Here is a 14,042-nt window from a genome sequence, read left to right as displayed (position 1 = left end):
TAAACACTATTTGTCTATTCAAAGGTTTGAGATAGGGCCCCTTGACATTCTGTCCCGGAAATATGACCGACCGGGTCAGCTTAGCTTCAAAAGGGGTATCCACTGAAAGGAAGCTCTTGCATGATAAGTTCTAATCTGCAACGTAATAAACCCTTCCAAATCTACCCTCCTCATGCCACTGCTGCAGTGCCGGTGGGAAACTGGGGAATGCCGAGACCGAGGCCGAACAAAGCAAGTATGGCATGCCCGAAAAGAGTCAATTGCAACCCGCAGGCCGCAGCAGCTTCTCGCATGCCCCCCTTTTTCGCTTACAGTTACATGCTTTATTGATTAGAAAGGAAAGAGTGATCCTCGTTAAAGCTGCAGGATGATATAATGTGCGTAGAGTAGTTGCAGGTATCTGGACTAGGAATCCTGGGTTGAGAGGAGAGGGGGGAAGTAGATGATATGTTTTGTTTGTCTTTTTGTTGTCCTGCACTCGCAACGAAGAAGCCCTCGCTTAGAGAACACCAACGATTACGTCTCGAAATGCACGCGACTTGCAGAATATAGAAAGAATATTTGATATAAAGTATTATCTGAGTATACTGGATGATTCATTCTGAATCAACCGTTGAAAATACAGTGTGTAGCGCTGGCCCAACGGTTCAAAATCACCACAAGCACCCATTATCTGGAATAACACACCTTTCATATCATTCCCAAGCATACTTGACGCCCCGCAAATTAATAGTATCTTTAGCTAGTAGCATAACATCCAGGAAGCTGCTTCCTTAAGCCTCTCGATATATACTCAAGAATTACCGCATACTGTCGGCAAGAAATCCGAGAACAGCTGCCGGATTAGCGCGGTGTATAACTACGTCCCCAAACAGACTTAGCCGTTGGTCCTGCTGTCATAAGAGCAAACTTTTTCAAGCTTCCCAAACTTTGGAGAATCTATCGAGTTCTCGCCTATTTTGCGATTTGCAACAAATCTAAACAAGGCTCTTTCTGCTTCGCTAAAATTATAACTATATAATATAAAAGACTCGGTACGTAGGTAGTCTGTGGTCTCGGCTCTTGAGCGATTTGCAACAGGACTCCTTCCCCAACCTTAACAACCTTTAGCGCCTCAAATCTATACCCATACTAGCAAAAGTTCCAAAGTTAGGACCCGGATAAGATGGTTGACCTAGACATAGTATCACAGCATGATCCGTCCCCTTCTTGCGACTTGCGACTTGCAACAAAATTATCATGAAAGCCTTGAAACGTTCGAGTCTTATAAAACTGGCGTAGCAATGGAAGAGCCTTGATAGTACGTGGGTGTTCTGGATATCTCTGTTGGATTGCAATAAATTAGGCCTCGCTTCTGGCAGCCTAGTTCCTTGAAAATATGCCACAAATGAAGTAACAGGCCAAGGGGTGAAAAATATACCAAGTGCTTGCTCAGGGATATATTGTCTTGGAATACGGGCTTTTGGGACAGAGACATTTTTCGAAAAAGCAGCGAGTGAGTACGACATGCGACAGAACTCATACAGAATATCTCTCAAGACTAGTGTCAAATCAATTCGCTTCCCAAACTTAATAATACTTGGTTCTTACAGCTGGTCTGGGCCATTCCATCGAAATGAAACAAGCCAAGAAGCAACCTTTTTTTGTTGGCTTTCAACGGTTCTAAACTTTGAGCTCCGGTCTCGACCTTTCCTGCGATGTGCAACAATAAATAATAAAAATCGATTTTTCTATTTGCGGCCATAAAACCGTAAAACTATGGAGAGCCAATCACATGTACTTGTAGACCTCCCTGTGCAAACAAAAGGATGACAAGGCACTACACCTCATCGTAGTATACAGCGCTGATTCTATGGCAATTGTAAATATATCCGTTTTAATTTGGAAAAATTGGAAACTTGTTAAGTAAGGGGTGATTCACGTGACTAAAAGGGGCAGCGCGACCAACCCACGAAGCGGTTTTGGCTTTGGAAGGAGCGACGCATTATAATAAATGATGGGGCTTTTATTAGTTGGCACTACTGACACATACTTGAAGCCCTACCAAAAGCCAACGGAGATTTGAGTAACCCACGTGGCTATTGGTTTGGAAGGTTTGCATCATTTCAATGTACCAACGAGGATAGAGAACATTAGAGATACCACAGTTCAAAGCATACAGGAGGAAGGAAGGGGTGCAAAATGGGTTCTAAGTTGTTTTGGAAAGCAAACATCCAGCCAAGCGCCATCGCTAACATGCAAAAAGTCCTCCAGTCGCAAAGACAGATATTTTGATAATGTGGCCAAGCAATACAGTCCATCTCATATCATCAATACATGCTATTTAGCTGAATCACATCCCAAGTCCGATTCTCCTCCACGATTTCTCAGTGTCTTGGCAAAGTTGTAGGAAATCGGCATTCTCCAGATTCTCACAGATAAAACTGTTAAGTAAGGACAGCCGCTGTTCTTCGTCAGCTTCTGCGTACCCGGGGGCTTCCCAGAGTTCCTTTGGAGCAGGTCGCGCTTTTTGCTTGGCAACGAAGTTATCAACGGCCTCTAGATAGCTTTCGGGTGGCGATGGTATATCGGCAACAAGAGCAGGCAAGTTGGTTGGTACATTAGTAGATACGTCGACCGGGATGGCTTTTTTGGCAATTGTGTGATCGCGACCAGAGAGTGTCTGGGTCTGGGTGCTGTGACTAACCATTTTTGGGCGTTTTGTAGCTGAAGGTAGGCGAATGGGAGCCGCTGCACGTTTCTTGGTGTTGGTAATTTTGGATGGAAGGCCATTCATAGCGGATGATGGTCGAGATGTGGCAGCAGCACTCTTCGCAGCTAGCGGCGAAGGCTCATCCTCTGGCTCGGCGGGCTGTTCGAAGACGATGGGCTGCTTCACCAAATTCTCATGTTGCCGTTCTTCATGTGAACCAATTTCATCTAGCCCAGATGTGACATTTGAGGACTTCCGCTCTGCAACACGCCTCTTCGCAGGATTCTGCGTTGGGGCGGGACTTTTCTCGGTAGATATTTCTCGTGCATTAATCGTTGAAAGCGTTCTGGCGACTAGTGTTGGTTTTGGCAAGGGAGGCAGAATAGAAATAGACGCAGCTCGTGCTTTTGATTGGGGTTTTGGAAGCGACAGCGAATCGTACTTGAATGGAAACATTTTGTTTGTATTATGATCGTTTGGGGTAGACGCTGGCCGGGCAGGATTGTTCCGAGGAATACGGCTCTGATTGAAAGTATCAGCTGTATTTGCAGCACTCTCTGAAAGCCCCCTAGTATTCCATTGCAGCCCTTTTTCCGAAGAAAGCCGAGACTCCATTGCGGGTATGGGCCCTATGCTTGATAGAAATCCATCTCCCTGGGATGACAGCGAGGATGGAAACCTTTCGTAGAGACTTTGGCGAGAGTTTGAAAGCGAGATTTGTTGACTTTGTGACTAAAGAAAGATGAGCTCATAGAATGCAAGGTATTTTGGATATATTACGTACCTCTTTCTCAACCTGAAAGTCATACACAGCAGGAGCAGTGTGTTTGACCACCGGGAAAGCAGACGAGATAGAAACCGCCCGAGGAACCGAAGGAGCGCAATAAGACAAAGAGCCATGTGGTTTTTGGGTGTTTGAACATGACGAGTCTGGCCGAATGGGAATCTTGAATTCGGACTTTTTAGCTGATGATACTAACGTTCCCGAGATGGTAGGAGTTAAGGGCAGATTCGCGGATGCTGGTCTGGACATGAAGAAGGCAGCATCGGCACTTGAGGTTGATGGCGCTGGCGACGGAATTTGGAAAACTGGTGGTCGGACAGGAGGCACGCTATCTGTAACGGAAAGTCCAACTTCTTGCATGATGCTCAAGGCCTTCTCGAAGTCGGAGTTGTTGTGGAACTTCACTTGAAGTCGTCGGACCTTAAAGAAGGATGTTCAGATAAAGGCTCACAGCTAAGACACGCTATGGCAAGCTTGTACTCTGGATGCACATACCATATTGGGAGCTCGTGGGTAGCTCATAGCCATGAAAGGACTCTTTACTACCAGCTGAACTTGAGGCCCCGCGGAAGTAGACGGGTTAAAATCCTGGCAGAATTGGACTAGCTGACCGAGATCTTGCATTTCCTGACCCGTCTGTCAGCTCTTGCATTCGTAAAATGGCAAATGAGCGCAGTACCAACAACTCTGCGCCAGCATGGATCTTCATCACAAGGCGTTCATTGAAGTTGGCATGCTCGTCGACGACCCTCGTTCTTCGAATTATCAAGTCAAGGTCATTCCTGTTGCCAACATGAGTCCAGACGAAGTTGCGAGTTCCGTAGGGAGATGTGTTATGAGAGAACTTCGCAATAGAAATGGAAGCGTAAATGGGGTCTAGTACTTGCGAGAATAGTTGAGACATAATGGGATGGGATAGGTGAGGGGAGAAGTAAAGTAAATAAACACTATGAAGAAAGGGGAAGGGAAGTGAAGAAAAGTGTAGCGCAGATGACTGGATTGTTAGTGTGTGATTCAATGCTTGGTATAGTACTGGTATAGCAACAGTATCAGCATCAATGGCCTTGGTTCATGGATAGGACCATTTGACGTTGATGATGGAGTGAGTGAGTGATGTAGCGGATATACGGAGGGTATTTCAATGAAAGGGTCGAGCGAGTTCGAGTCAAAGCTCAAGCTCAAGCTCCTCAACAGCAGGATAAATGTTGTGCCGTGCCGATCCGCTATTATGCTTAGTCATCCACAATCTGCAAAGCTGTCGCGACCGACAGTATTGAATGCGCGTCGCATCCAGTACTGAACAAGATTACCAGCAACTGAGCGGCGGCGCATGACAACAACTGCAGCACAACCATAAATATGGCTCCTCCAAGACAAGAGCCGTCGCCCCCAACGCTTCCCCAGTCCTCCGAATATGCTGCGTTTATGGACAAACTTGCCGCATTCCACGAGAAGAGAGGAACAGAGTTGCAGCGCGAGCCCAGAGTCGGCAGCAAGTTTATCAACCTTTTGGATCTGTTCAATGTCGTTGTAGGGCGCGGAGGATATGACAAGATCAGCGACGAGAAGTTGGCCTGGAGGAAGTTGGGCCAGGATTGGAATTTACCTGCCAACAACCTTCCTGCTCTGGCCTTCGGTCTCAAGACGGTTTACTACAAGAACCTTGCCGCATTCGAGATAGCTGAGATACATAAGAAGGATCCACCTCCAAGAGAGATTCTCGAAGATCTGACAGCTAAAGGCGGAGCCCTGCTCTCCCGAACTGTTGACAACTATAAGCCAGCGCGACGGGAAACAGGCAATCTGGGTCATCATGATTCAGAGGCTTCGGGAGACGATGGTACGCCTTCAAGAGAGAGGAACGGAAGTGAGGAGACACCTGGCTCCGGTGGGAGAGTAACGAGAGGCTTGCGACAAGCACCCCCACAGCGAGTCCTATTTCAACCAGAAGTCCACTCATCGTCGCGACAAACCAGACATGTAGCGACGACCTCTCATACATCTACCCCACAGCATCACAATCAGCACCAATTGCCTCGTGTGGGTGCTTCTTCATCCTATACGCCTTCATTAAGTGAGCACCAGTCTCAAGCCGTGGAGAGATACGAACCTCGCCCACAAATGCCCCTCACTCTCCGGCCAGTAATTACTCCTGGCAATAACGCCGTAGAGTTCTCTAGGCGGCAAAAAGCCTATAGAGACACGGCTCTAATGGCAGCATATGCGAGAACTCCCGCACCTTTAAACAGAGGTGTAATGCTCCCCGGATGTAAGCCACTTGCTTTTCTTGTTGATAATTGATTGCTAATTTTGACGTGTAGCTGGTTTCGATGGCCCCAATATCTACGTCCGCTGTTTGTGTGCTCTGAAATCTGGAATTCCATCAGAGCAGGAATACGCATTGCACCATCTTGTCAAGATATCCATGGAACGAGGAGACAAATACAAGTTTGAGTCTTTCCCGGGCCTAGCGGAGGCGCTTATCGAGAAGGTCTTGGAGGTCAGCTCTTTGCTGTATAAAGTCAAATGGCGAATCGCATACACAGAAGACGAACTATCAGCTACCCCTGACACCCTCAATGGTATTGACGGCACCCCAGACATCTTGCAGAGGATTTCAAAACTTCCTAAGCTAGCCGTCGATGATAATATTCAGCCAGCCGAGTTTAGCGATGTGCTTCTACAGGTTAATGAAGCCGGCCTGACACTAAGAAACATGGTCATGCTAGAGGAAAATGCTTTGTATGTTTCTGAGATGTCTCCATTACGAGACTTCTTGACTATTGCGCTTAACCTCCCAAAACTCGATTGCCTCACAGAGTTGAAGCATTACGCACTTGATATAGCAGAGCAGCTCACAAAGTACCTTCACTTCGAGGAAACCGATCCGCTCTACATTTCGCTCCTGGCACAGCTCCAGTCCGAGGATCGAGGTGCAATTCTTACATGTTTGCGAGCCATCAGTAGGATATCCATGACTCTCGAGGAAAACAATACCCTGAAGGGAATACCCAGTGCATGCATCCAGAATATTTTAGATTGGACGTTGCTCAACGATGACGAGCTTCTCCATGCTTGCTTGGATATTCTATATCAGTACACGGCCGTCGTTGCTAATGTTGATTTCCTCACCACGAATTCACTTATCGAACCTCTTGTCAACCAGCTCACCCGCCTCTTGGCTCATGGTGCGAAGTATGCAGAGAGAGAATGGCTTCGAGGATTTGAACAAAAGATACCCCCCCTCCAAAACCTGTGACCCTTCCTAAAGAGCTTCTTAGCCAGCTTCTTAAGTTAGAGGAACCTGAACGTAGTTCACAGTGGCTCCGCTGTCTTTTTGAAGAGGACCGGGATGAGGCTATCACTCAGATTGCCCTTTGGCAAGAGTATCAAGCTTGCTTTGCACCTACAGTTGTGGAAACTGGACGACAACTTTTGCCAGCTGCTGAATTTATCAAAAACGTCAGCACGACATTTGCTGAAAAGGCAGCCGCACAAGTTCAACCAGGACCAATCCAGAAATTCATTATTAAGGGTATCAGAATGCGGAGCGTTCCCGTTGATCTTAAAGGAGAACCGTACAGCAAGTGCTATTGGAAAAGTGGTGCTTCTCCAGGTGATCAAGGACCCTGTAACAAATTCTTCATGAGTCCAGAAGAGATGTATCGACACATTCTTCGAGATCATGTAGGTGCTCCTGAGTTGGAAGACGGAAAGTTTGATAACTCACAGGTAGGTCAATATACCTGTGAGTGGGAACATTGTCGTCGTTTCAAGGGGAAACCTGCCACCAAATTGCTGCAACTTGCAACGCACATCAAAGTCCACCTGCCGCCACGACGAGTTCCTGCCGCAAACAAGGACTCTGAATACCTTGGCCCGCCTCCAGCGAAGAAATTGAAGCCTTCATACATCATCTCGCCACCAAAGCAAGCGTTCATGCTTCATTTTACAGCTGTGGATGAGCGTCACGAGGCTGCGGGAGTCCCTCTCAGCGCTGTCTTGGTTCTGCGCAACTTAGCTCGTAATTTATCGAAGACTCAGGCGGAGGAGAAAGCTATGAAGCTTCCAGGTGCTGTGTCTTGGGTTGATCGTTTGTTCAAACCTGTTTCGCCGCGGCTGTATGAAACCATGGCGCACAACAAGGCTTTAGTAAGTGCACACATCTTCATTGGTGAATTTGGGCTAATTGTAAATCAGACTCCATACATCACGGACTTGATCAACGCAATGAACGACGCTTGAACGAAGGGATGTGTAATTCGCGTAACTGAGCAATGGAATCTGTGAAATGGCGCGTAGGCGTACGGAATAAAACGGCATTTCCGAGGCGTGAATTAGCGGGCGTATTTCAAGGCTATGTATGTGTGGTGTGTACAATAGATACATGACATCCGGTAGGGAACTGGCGGGCTTAGCGGACGAATTATAGTGGTTGTGGCTTTTGAGGCCCTCAGCCTCAGCCTCCGCTTGTCAACTTCAACGATCGCGGACGTCTTATAAATTGCGTGATACTATTCATTTACAGCGTCACATTCAGATACTTTTACGTTTGTACATGATTTTGTCCAGAAAGAGCTTTGCCGCCTGAAGATTAAGGCAGCCAAGCATTGCTTGCACCGAAATTCACGAGTGCCATACATTCATTCGGTGATTCTTACAGGCCAGAGTCAAGAAGGCCACCTGCACTGCTCTACGAAGTTTAGATTGAGTTTACTCTGCAGTTCCACCCCTGAAATCCATGCGTATTTTGCGTAGGTAACTAGCGCAGCCGCGGCGTCAAAGTTTACTCCGGGACGGGTCATCTTTTCGGTGTTCGTACCTGCCTAGGTATACTGTACCTTAGGCTCCCGAAGGTAAGGCTCTCAGTCTTTGATGCCTATTATTTTCATCATTGTTTTCTTCGACCCTCGTAAACACCTTCCTCTCTCGGGAGGTTATCTCAAGACGTGCCGCGCATGCAACGCCCAGGCTGCCATTTTGTCTAGTTCATAGTTCACGCCCTTCCTCAATCACTCTAATATATCCCAGTTTCTTTAGAGACAACAATAAGTATTAGTGTTATTATTTTAGAATCAACATCTATCTTTGCCTCGATTTTCAGCATATACGATGGCTCTTACACTATCCCGCGCGGTGCCGCAAGACATCCCTGGCATAGTAGACGTGTGGTTTGATGCCTTTTACCGCACTGATATGGGTCTCTTTCCCGACACGCCGGCAGTGCGTGCCTGGATGTCAGACGCATTCGCTCGCAGCATGAGCGAGGAGAAGCAACACACTACTTTCATGGTCATGACTGAAGAGCAGCCTGACGAGAAGCGGAAAATCGCGTCGTGGTCGAAGTGGGTAGTTGAGGAAGAGGGTGGGCCGTCAGACTGGCGGTCGAGGTGGGGAAACGAGATGGCCGAGGGCATGATTGAGGAGAAAGTCGATGCGTTTTTTAAAGCTATGGAACAGCAGCATTGTGCTACTATGGGAGATCGGAAACATTTTTGTAAGGACTTACTAGCCTGTCCGTAATTGGGAAGGAATGTGCTCACATGTTGATAGTTCTCGAGGTGCTGGCAACTCATTCTGAGTATAGGAAGAGAGGACTAGCATCAAAGCTCTTAGAGTGGGGGTGTGCGACTGCGGACGGTAAAGGGCTAGAAAGCTATCTCGACGCTTCGGAAGATGGGAAACCGCTGTATGAGAAGTTCGGTTATGTGAATCAAGTTGAGAAGAAGAACCCCGAGTCTCCTTCTGCCCCTATGCTGAGGCCTGCGAATAAGGTAGAGTGAGTGGTCTCTGGAAGACGGAACCTTGATAGGAAGAAGACAGACAGCTAAACCGGCTGCGTTCCGGAGATATACACATACTGCTTCCCCAATCTAGCGTGTTGAGCAATTCTCGTAGTATTTGCAATATCAAGGGGCTTTTGGTCCTTCTTTACTCGTAGGATTTAAACAAGTCCTACCGGCCTAGTTTTCAGTTGCACCTACCTTTGACCAAACGAACCCCTGGCAATCCACATTTCGAATGCCGACGGCTTCTCCCCTGTGTCTTTATCGATCGCGTCCGGGTTTTGGTAGATCAGACGTCTTCTATGAGATGTTCTGTCGGTTTACTTCATTTGCACGATGATCCGCCAGCAGGGAAAAGCTGCAGTAAAGCCTCGCCCCTACTACTGTAACGTTGGGCGCCCCGCCAACATCGGCAACTAATGCTTCCACCTACTTTGAAATTTTATATAGTTTATATATACTAACGCGACGAGTTCGCTCGTTAATTAAACATCTTGGGCTGATTAGTGTATGGAGTGATGGTATGGTAATAGGAAAAGGTATCTTCGAGTCGCGGGCATATTGGAGAGTGCGGTTTATTTCCCCAGGCTGTTTGCTCTTTTAGTGATTAATGCATGTTCGACATACTTCGTACAAGGTGGGCTTCTTTGAAGCATTGAAGATCGCATATTATTTCCCTATCATGGCCTAGTTGTTTCTAAATAGTCTGAAATTAAAAATGTCAAGATACCACATCAACACCGTGTCTTTGGCATAAAGATCTAACTTGCAGAATGACTGATGCGGAATCTAGCTGTTACTCTATCTCTTCAATCCGAGGTCTCATTCCACCTGCAGTCTCGTTGCCCCGTCCTGGATTGACCGATAACCCGGCCAGTTCTCTGAGCTCACTCGGCGCGTCCCTTTCGGGAAGCAATGCGTTCATCTGCCAAGCCTGCAGTCCTTCAATTACATCTCTGGCATGCTGCTTCACCAACCCATCGTTGTCTGTCTCTTCCACGTACCCCAATATTCTCTGCACGTCCTCAAGACTCCGTCCCACAAAGCCAAAACCCAATTTCTTCCCTTCGGCTCGTGCTGTATCTAATGCCTTGATAAAGTGCATGACTAGGAGAATAGCCGCGCGGCGTAGAATTCCTTTCTCGGGCTCTGGTTCAAGAGTAAGGATGTGAATGCTTAAGTCTACCGCTGTAGACAACAAGCGTGATCCTATACCCGCAATATTTGCCTCTATTGCCGAGCCGAGAATGGATATTGCAGAAGCCCGGACTCGGGCGTCTTCTGATCCTCGCTTGCTCTCCCAGCCTGAAGTAATTTGTGACAGTATTTCATCGTCCTCGTGTGATTCTGTCTCGAGGACTTCGTCAAGCTGCGGAACCGGGCCGTCCCATACTTCTTCTGCTTCTTGAATTTTCTTCCGCTTCAGCTTGTTTCGTTTGTGTTGTTCTTGTTCGGTTTTCGGTCTGTAGCCTCGGCGACTGGCAACAAATATTAAGCCCTCACATACTGATCTAGCCGCTTCGCTCGAGAAAGCTGCGGGGTTTTCTTGGATGACTTGGAGTAATGCTTCTCCGAGCCGTAGGCGTTGATCCAACTCGGAGTCTTCGCTCGGATCGACGTAGCGGTCAATAAGATCTTTCATGACTGCTTTGGGGTGTCTGTGCGATAGCTGAATAAATGATTGTATGACCCTTAGGTAGATATACTCCTCGCTATCTTGAAGGAGGGATGAGAAGAGGACGAGAAGTGCTTGAATGTCGAGGATGGAGCTGCTGGCTCTGATTAAGTTGGAGATGAGTTCAAGACCTTGAGCCCGGACCGGAGGCGGTGAGTCGGTTGTCGTGAGGTATGAGATTGCGAGATTGTATGTTTTGCGATCTTCCAATTGTTGATCTGTCGGCTTACTTATTGTAGGATTCTCAGGTTCATTGATGGAAGTACGAAACTTCAACAACAAAAGCAAGTTTTGTGCCGTTATTGATGTTTCTTGATTGCCCATTCGACTGATAGTGTGTAAGGATATTTGAATTGCGTCTAAAGTTTTGGTTTCGGATGTGCCCTTAAAGCTTGGGGACGTCAAAACTATGTTTAACAAGCTCAACGCAACTGGAACTGTATCCTCTGTATTTAAATCTCCATTGCTGGAAACAGCAGCCGCAAGCACTTGATGAACTAGCTCAAGCACTTGATGTGAGTCGCTGACGAGTTTGTCTGGAAAGGCAGTCATCATCTTTTGCATAACTTTGGCTTCAATAAGTCTGGTTCCGATGTTTTGATCCTGGTTTATTGGCTCGATCCGTGTGGATATCTTTGGTGCCTGCTTCGATTTGCTGTTTTGAGAGAACCACTTGCTGCAGAGAGACATGAATAAGCTCGAGATTTCTACGTCAAATTCGGGAGTGGCTGCAAGCATTTCCAGCAAGGAAATAAACCGATCACCTGCCCCGTCGATCTCCCCCAAGACCGGTAAACTGTCCTGAACAGAACTAGTTGACTCTTGGATTTGTATGCCGCCGTCCTTCGCAACAGCATATTCCCAACATTGTTTATTTGGGTCCGACCTGCCCCTGAATGTCAGGTTCTGCAAAATCGTAGACAAAATGGAGGAAGTAAGTTTTCCAGTCTCGCTCGAATCTTTGGACGAAGGCGACAGTTGGACCAATGTGCTCAACAGCCGTCTTGCTGGCTTGCAAAAATTTGTTTTCGTCGTCTCATCGCTTTGGTGCCAAGAGGCTATCGCCCAAAGAGGGAGAAGAATTGGTCCCAGAAGTCGTTTGGCTAAGGAAGGATGAGGATGTGAAGTTAAGAGCGTCGACAAATTTTTAATGCCTTTGGCCACCTCTTCAGATGATACGAGCATGTTAGGAGCGCCCAAAGTGATTATTGGTTCTTCTAGGGATGCTTCTCGAGATGATCTTGGTGCAGTGTTTGGATCAATAGATCGTAGTATCGGTTCCACAAATGCTTTCCAGCCAGCCATTCCTGTATACGCACCGATTAGCGGATGCCTTAGAAATGAATCAAATCGCATACCGGGGGCACCATATTGCTTCCGCCCAAGGATTCCAAATCCAATAATAAAAGCAGCAGCTTTATCCATTTCCGGTTCCCCTTCTCCCTGAAGAAGAGAGATAAGTTGGGGACCAATACCCGAAAACCAGTGGTCGGGAGCCATGCCTCCTGGAGGGGACGAGAGAAGCCGTGACGCAGCATTCAAAGCTTCATGAGAGATCCCCGAACGCTCACCACTACTAGAAGGAGCATTGAGTCGAGAACTCGGGTGTATAGAAAGGACAAACTCGATTGTATTTTGAACACCACGGGGTCGGAGGGGTAGCAGCGCAAGAGCTGATATGAGCGGTGCACGTAGCCATGGCTGAGTTCGACTTGGCTGTACGAGTACAGTCAACACCGGAAGAAGCGCTAAACTCTTTGTACTTTAGATGGTTAGCAATACTCTGATGGGAGAGTCTTTGAACTTACCTGTCTAGGAGAGTCTTGAATGGTGCTTGATTTTGCCGTCTTGTCTCCTCCGGCAGATCAGGATCGTAGGCTGCCTTTCCAGATTGCAAAATCCTGTCCATCAAAGGCGGCCGGTTCTTACCCCCCGAAGCCTCCATTTTGAGTCTAAATTATCTTGTTGAATGCGCAGTTGAAAGATCGCAACGTGGTCTCAGGCTTGCTAGGTGTCGATCGCGTCTAAGTAATCCCAAGTTGACGATATTTTAACGCATATATACTAAATCATGATATAAATTCACTAAGGGAGAGCTGCTACCCAACTGTATAGTAGTCAATCTTGGATTCATCTGATATGAGTCTCAAACAGCAGACTGAACAAGCGTCCTTGCCATGCTACTAAGATGGGTAGTTTCGGTCTTTACTCGGCCCAAGCAGATACAAATAGAGGACCAGGTCTCTCCTTTCCAAGATGATATATAAGTGACAATATATGAAGTGACTGGTTTACATAAGCTCGATATTTTCTGATGAGCCGTATCACCTGATTTGTGATGGTCACATGCTCTGGTGATTCCTTAGTCAGCTACGCTAAGGTGGCACATCTACACGGCGCGTGTGGCATCTTCTCTTCTCTTTCAACCTCTTCCAGCCATGCTTCTCGAATGTCGATTGCAATGTTCCAAACTTCATTCCTAAGTCTTGCCTCTTACATCACTACCTATAATTGTCCTTCAACCGGCATCAGCTTCGAATCTCTCAATTGCAGACCCAAACGCGAGACGCGCCCCTTCGGATGACACCAGATGTCCTGTCAACACGCGACGGCAACGCTTCTCTCGCTCTTTTTCTAAGGAGCACTCGCAAACCAAGCATTTCACCTTCCCAACAGTTCTCTGATTTACATTCTCCGCAAGGAAGTATCGTGGTCAGAACTTAACCCTAAGTAATTGTTGGTTCTAGCTTTGCGGTCACAGTTATTCGTCCAAACGACTAGGTCTCCGACTGCCGAGTGCTGATTGCAACGTCGAGAGGCTGAGCGTCTTCTACAGAGCATGGAGGTTGAAAAGTTGGAGGGATAGTCCAGATGTCGAGAGACAGTAAAACAGATTTCCCCCACGGTCAGTTGGGTAAAATCTTCAGTGAAGGTGCCGTCAGGGTCTTCGGCTGGGCATTATACTCTGATCATTACAGATCGTCTTGGCCGATGCTATAATGGATGATATGGGGAGGGGATATAATGCGGGAAGGGTACAGGCTCTCCTTCGAGGAGCAGTCTTTGGGATCTTCATCAAGCTGTCTCGAATCGACCAAAGCGCTC

At 47.3% G+C, this 14,042-nt stretch overlaps 2 protein-coding genes across 2 annotated transcripts; one reads left to right on the top strand and one right to left on the bottom strand.

Moving 5' to 3' along the window:
* Positions 1-4,835: 4,835 nt before the first annotated feature.
* rsc9 (Chromatin structure-remodeling complex subunit) lies at positions 4,836-7,721 on the top strand (the record flags this gene model as incomplete). Its single annotated transcript, XM_031145210.1, has 4 exons — positions 4,836-5,745; positions 5,798-6,671; positions 6,758-7,628; positions 7,677-7,721. 4 exons carry the CDS (start codon positions 4,836-4,838, stop codon positions 7,719-7,721), a joined length of 2,700 nt encoding a protein of 899 aa, XP_031009766.1.
* Positions 7,722-10,058: 2,337 nt separating this feature from the next.
* On the bottom strand, positions 10,059-12,882 carry LHYA1_G000215 (uncharacterized protein; the record flags this gene model as incomplete). The annotated part of the gene is made up of 2 exons (XM_031145209.1): positions 10,059-12,699; positions 12,746-12,882. The coding sequence occupies 2 exons, from the start codon at positions 12,880-12,882 to the stop codon at positions 10,059-10,061; spliced, it is 2,778 nt and encodes a 925-aa protein (XP_031009763.1).
* Between the last annotated feature and the right edge of the window lie 1,160 nt (positions 12,883-14,042).

Source organism: Lachnellula hyalina, assembly GCF_007821495.1.
Source record: "Lachnellula hyalina strain CBS 185.66 chromosome Unknown contig00002, whole genome shotgun sequence".
Taxonomy (NCBI): domain Eukaryota; kingdom Fungi; phylum Ascomycota; class Leotiomycetes; order Helotiales; family Lachnaceae; genus Lachnellula; species Lachnellula hyalina.
This window is presented reverse-complemented; position numbering and strand designations above follow the sequence as displayed.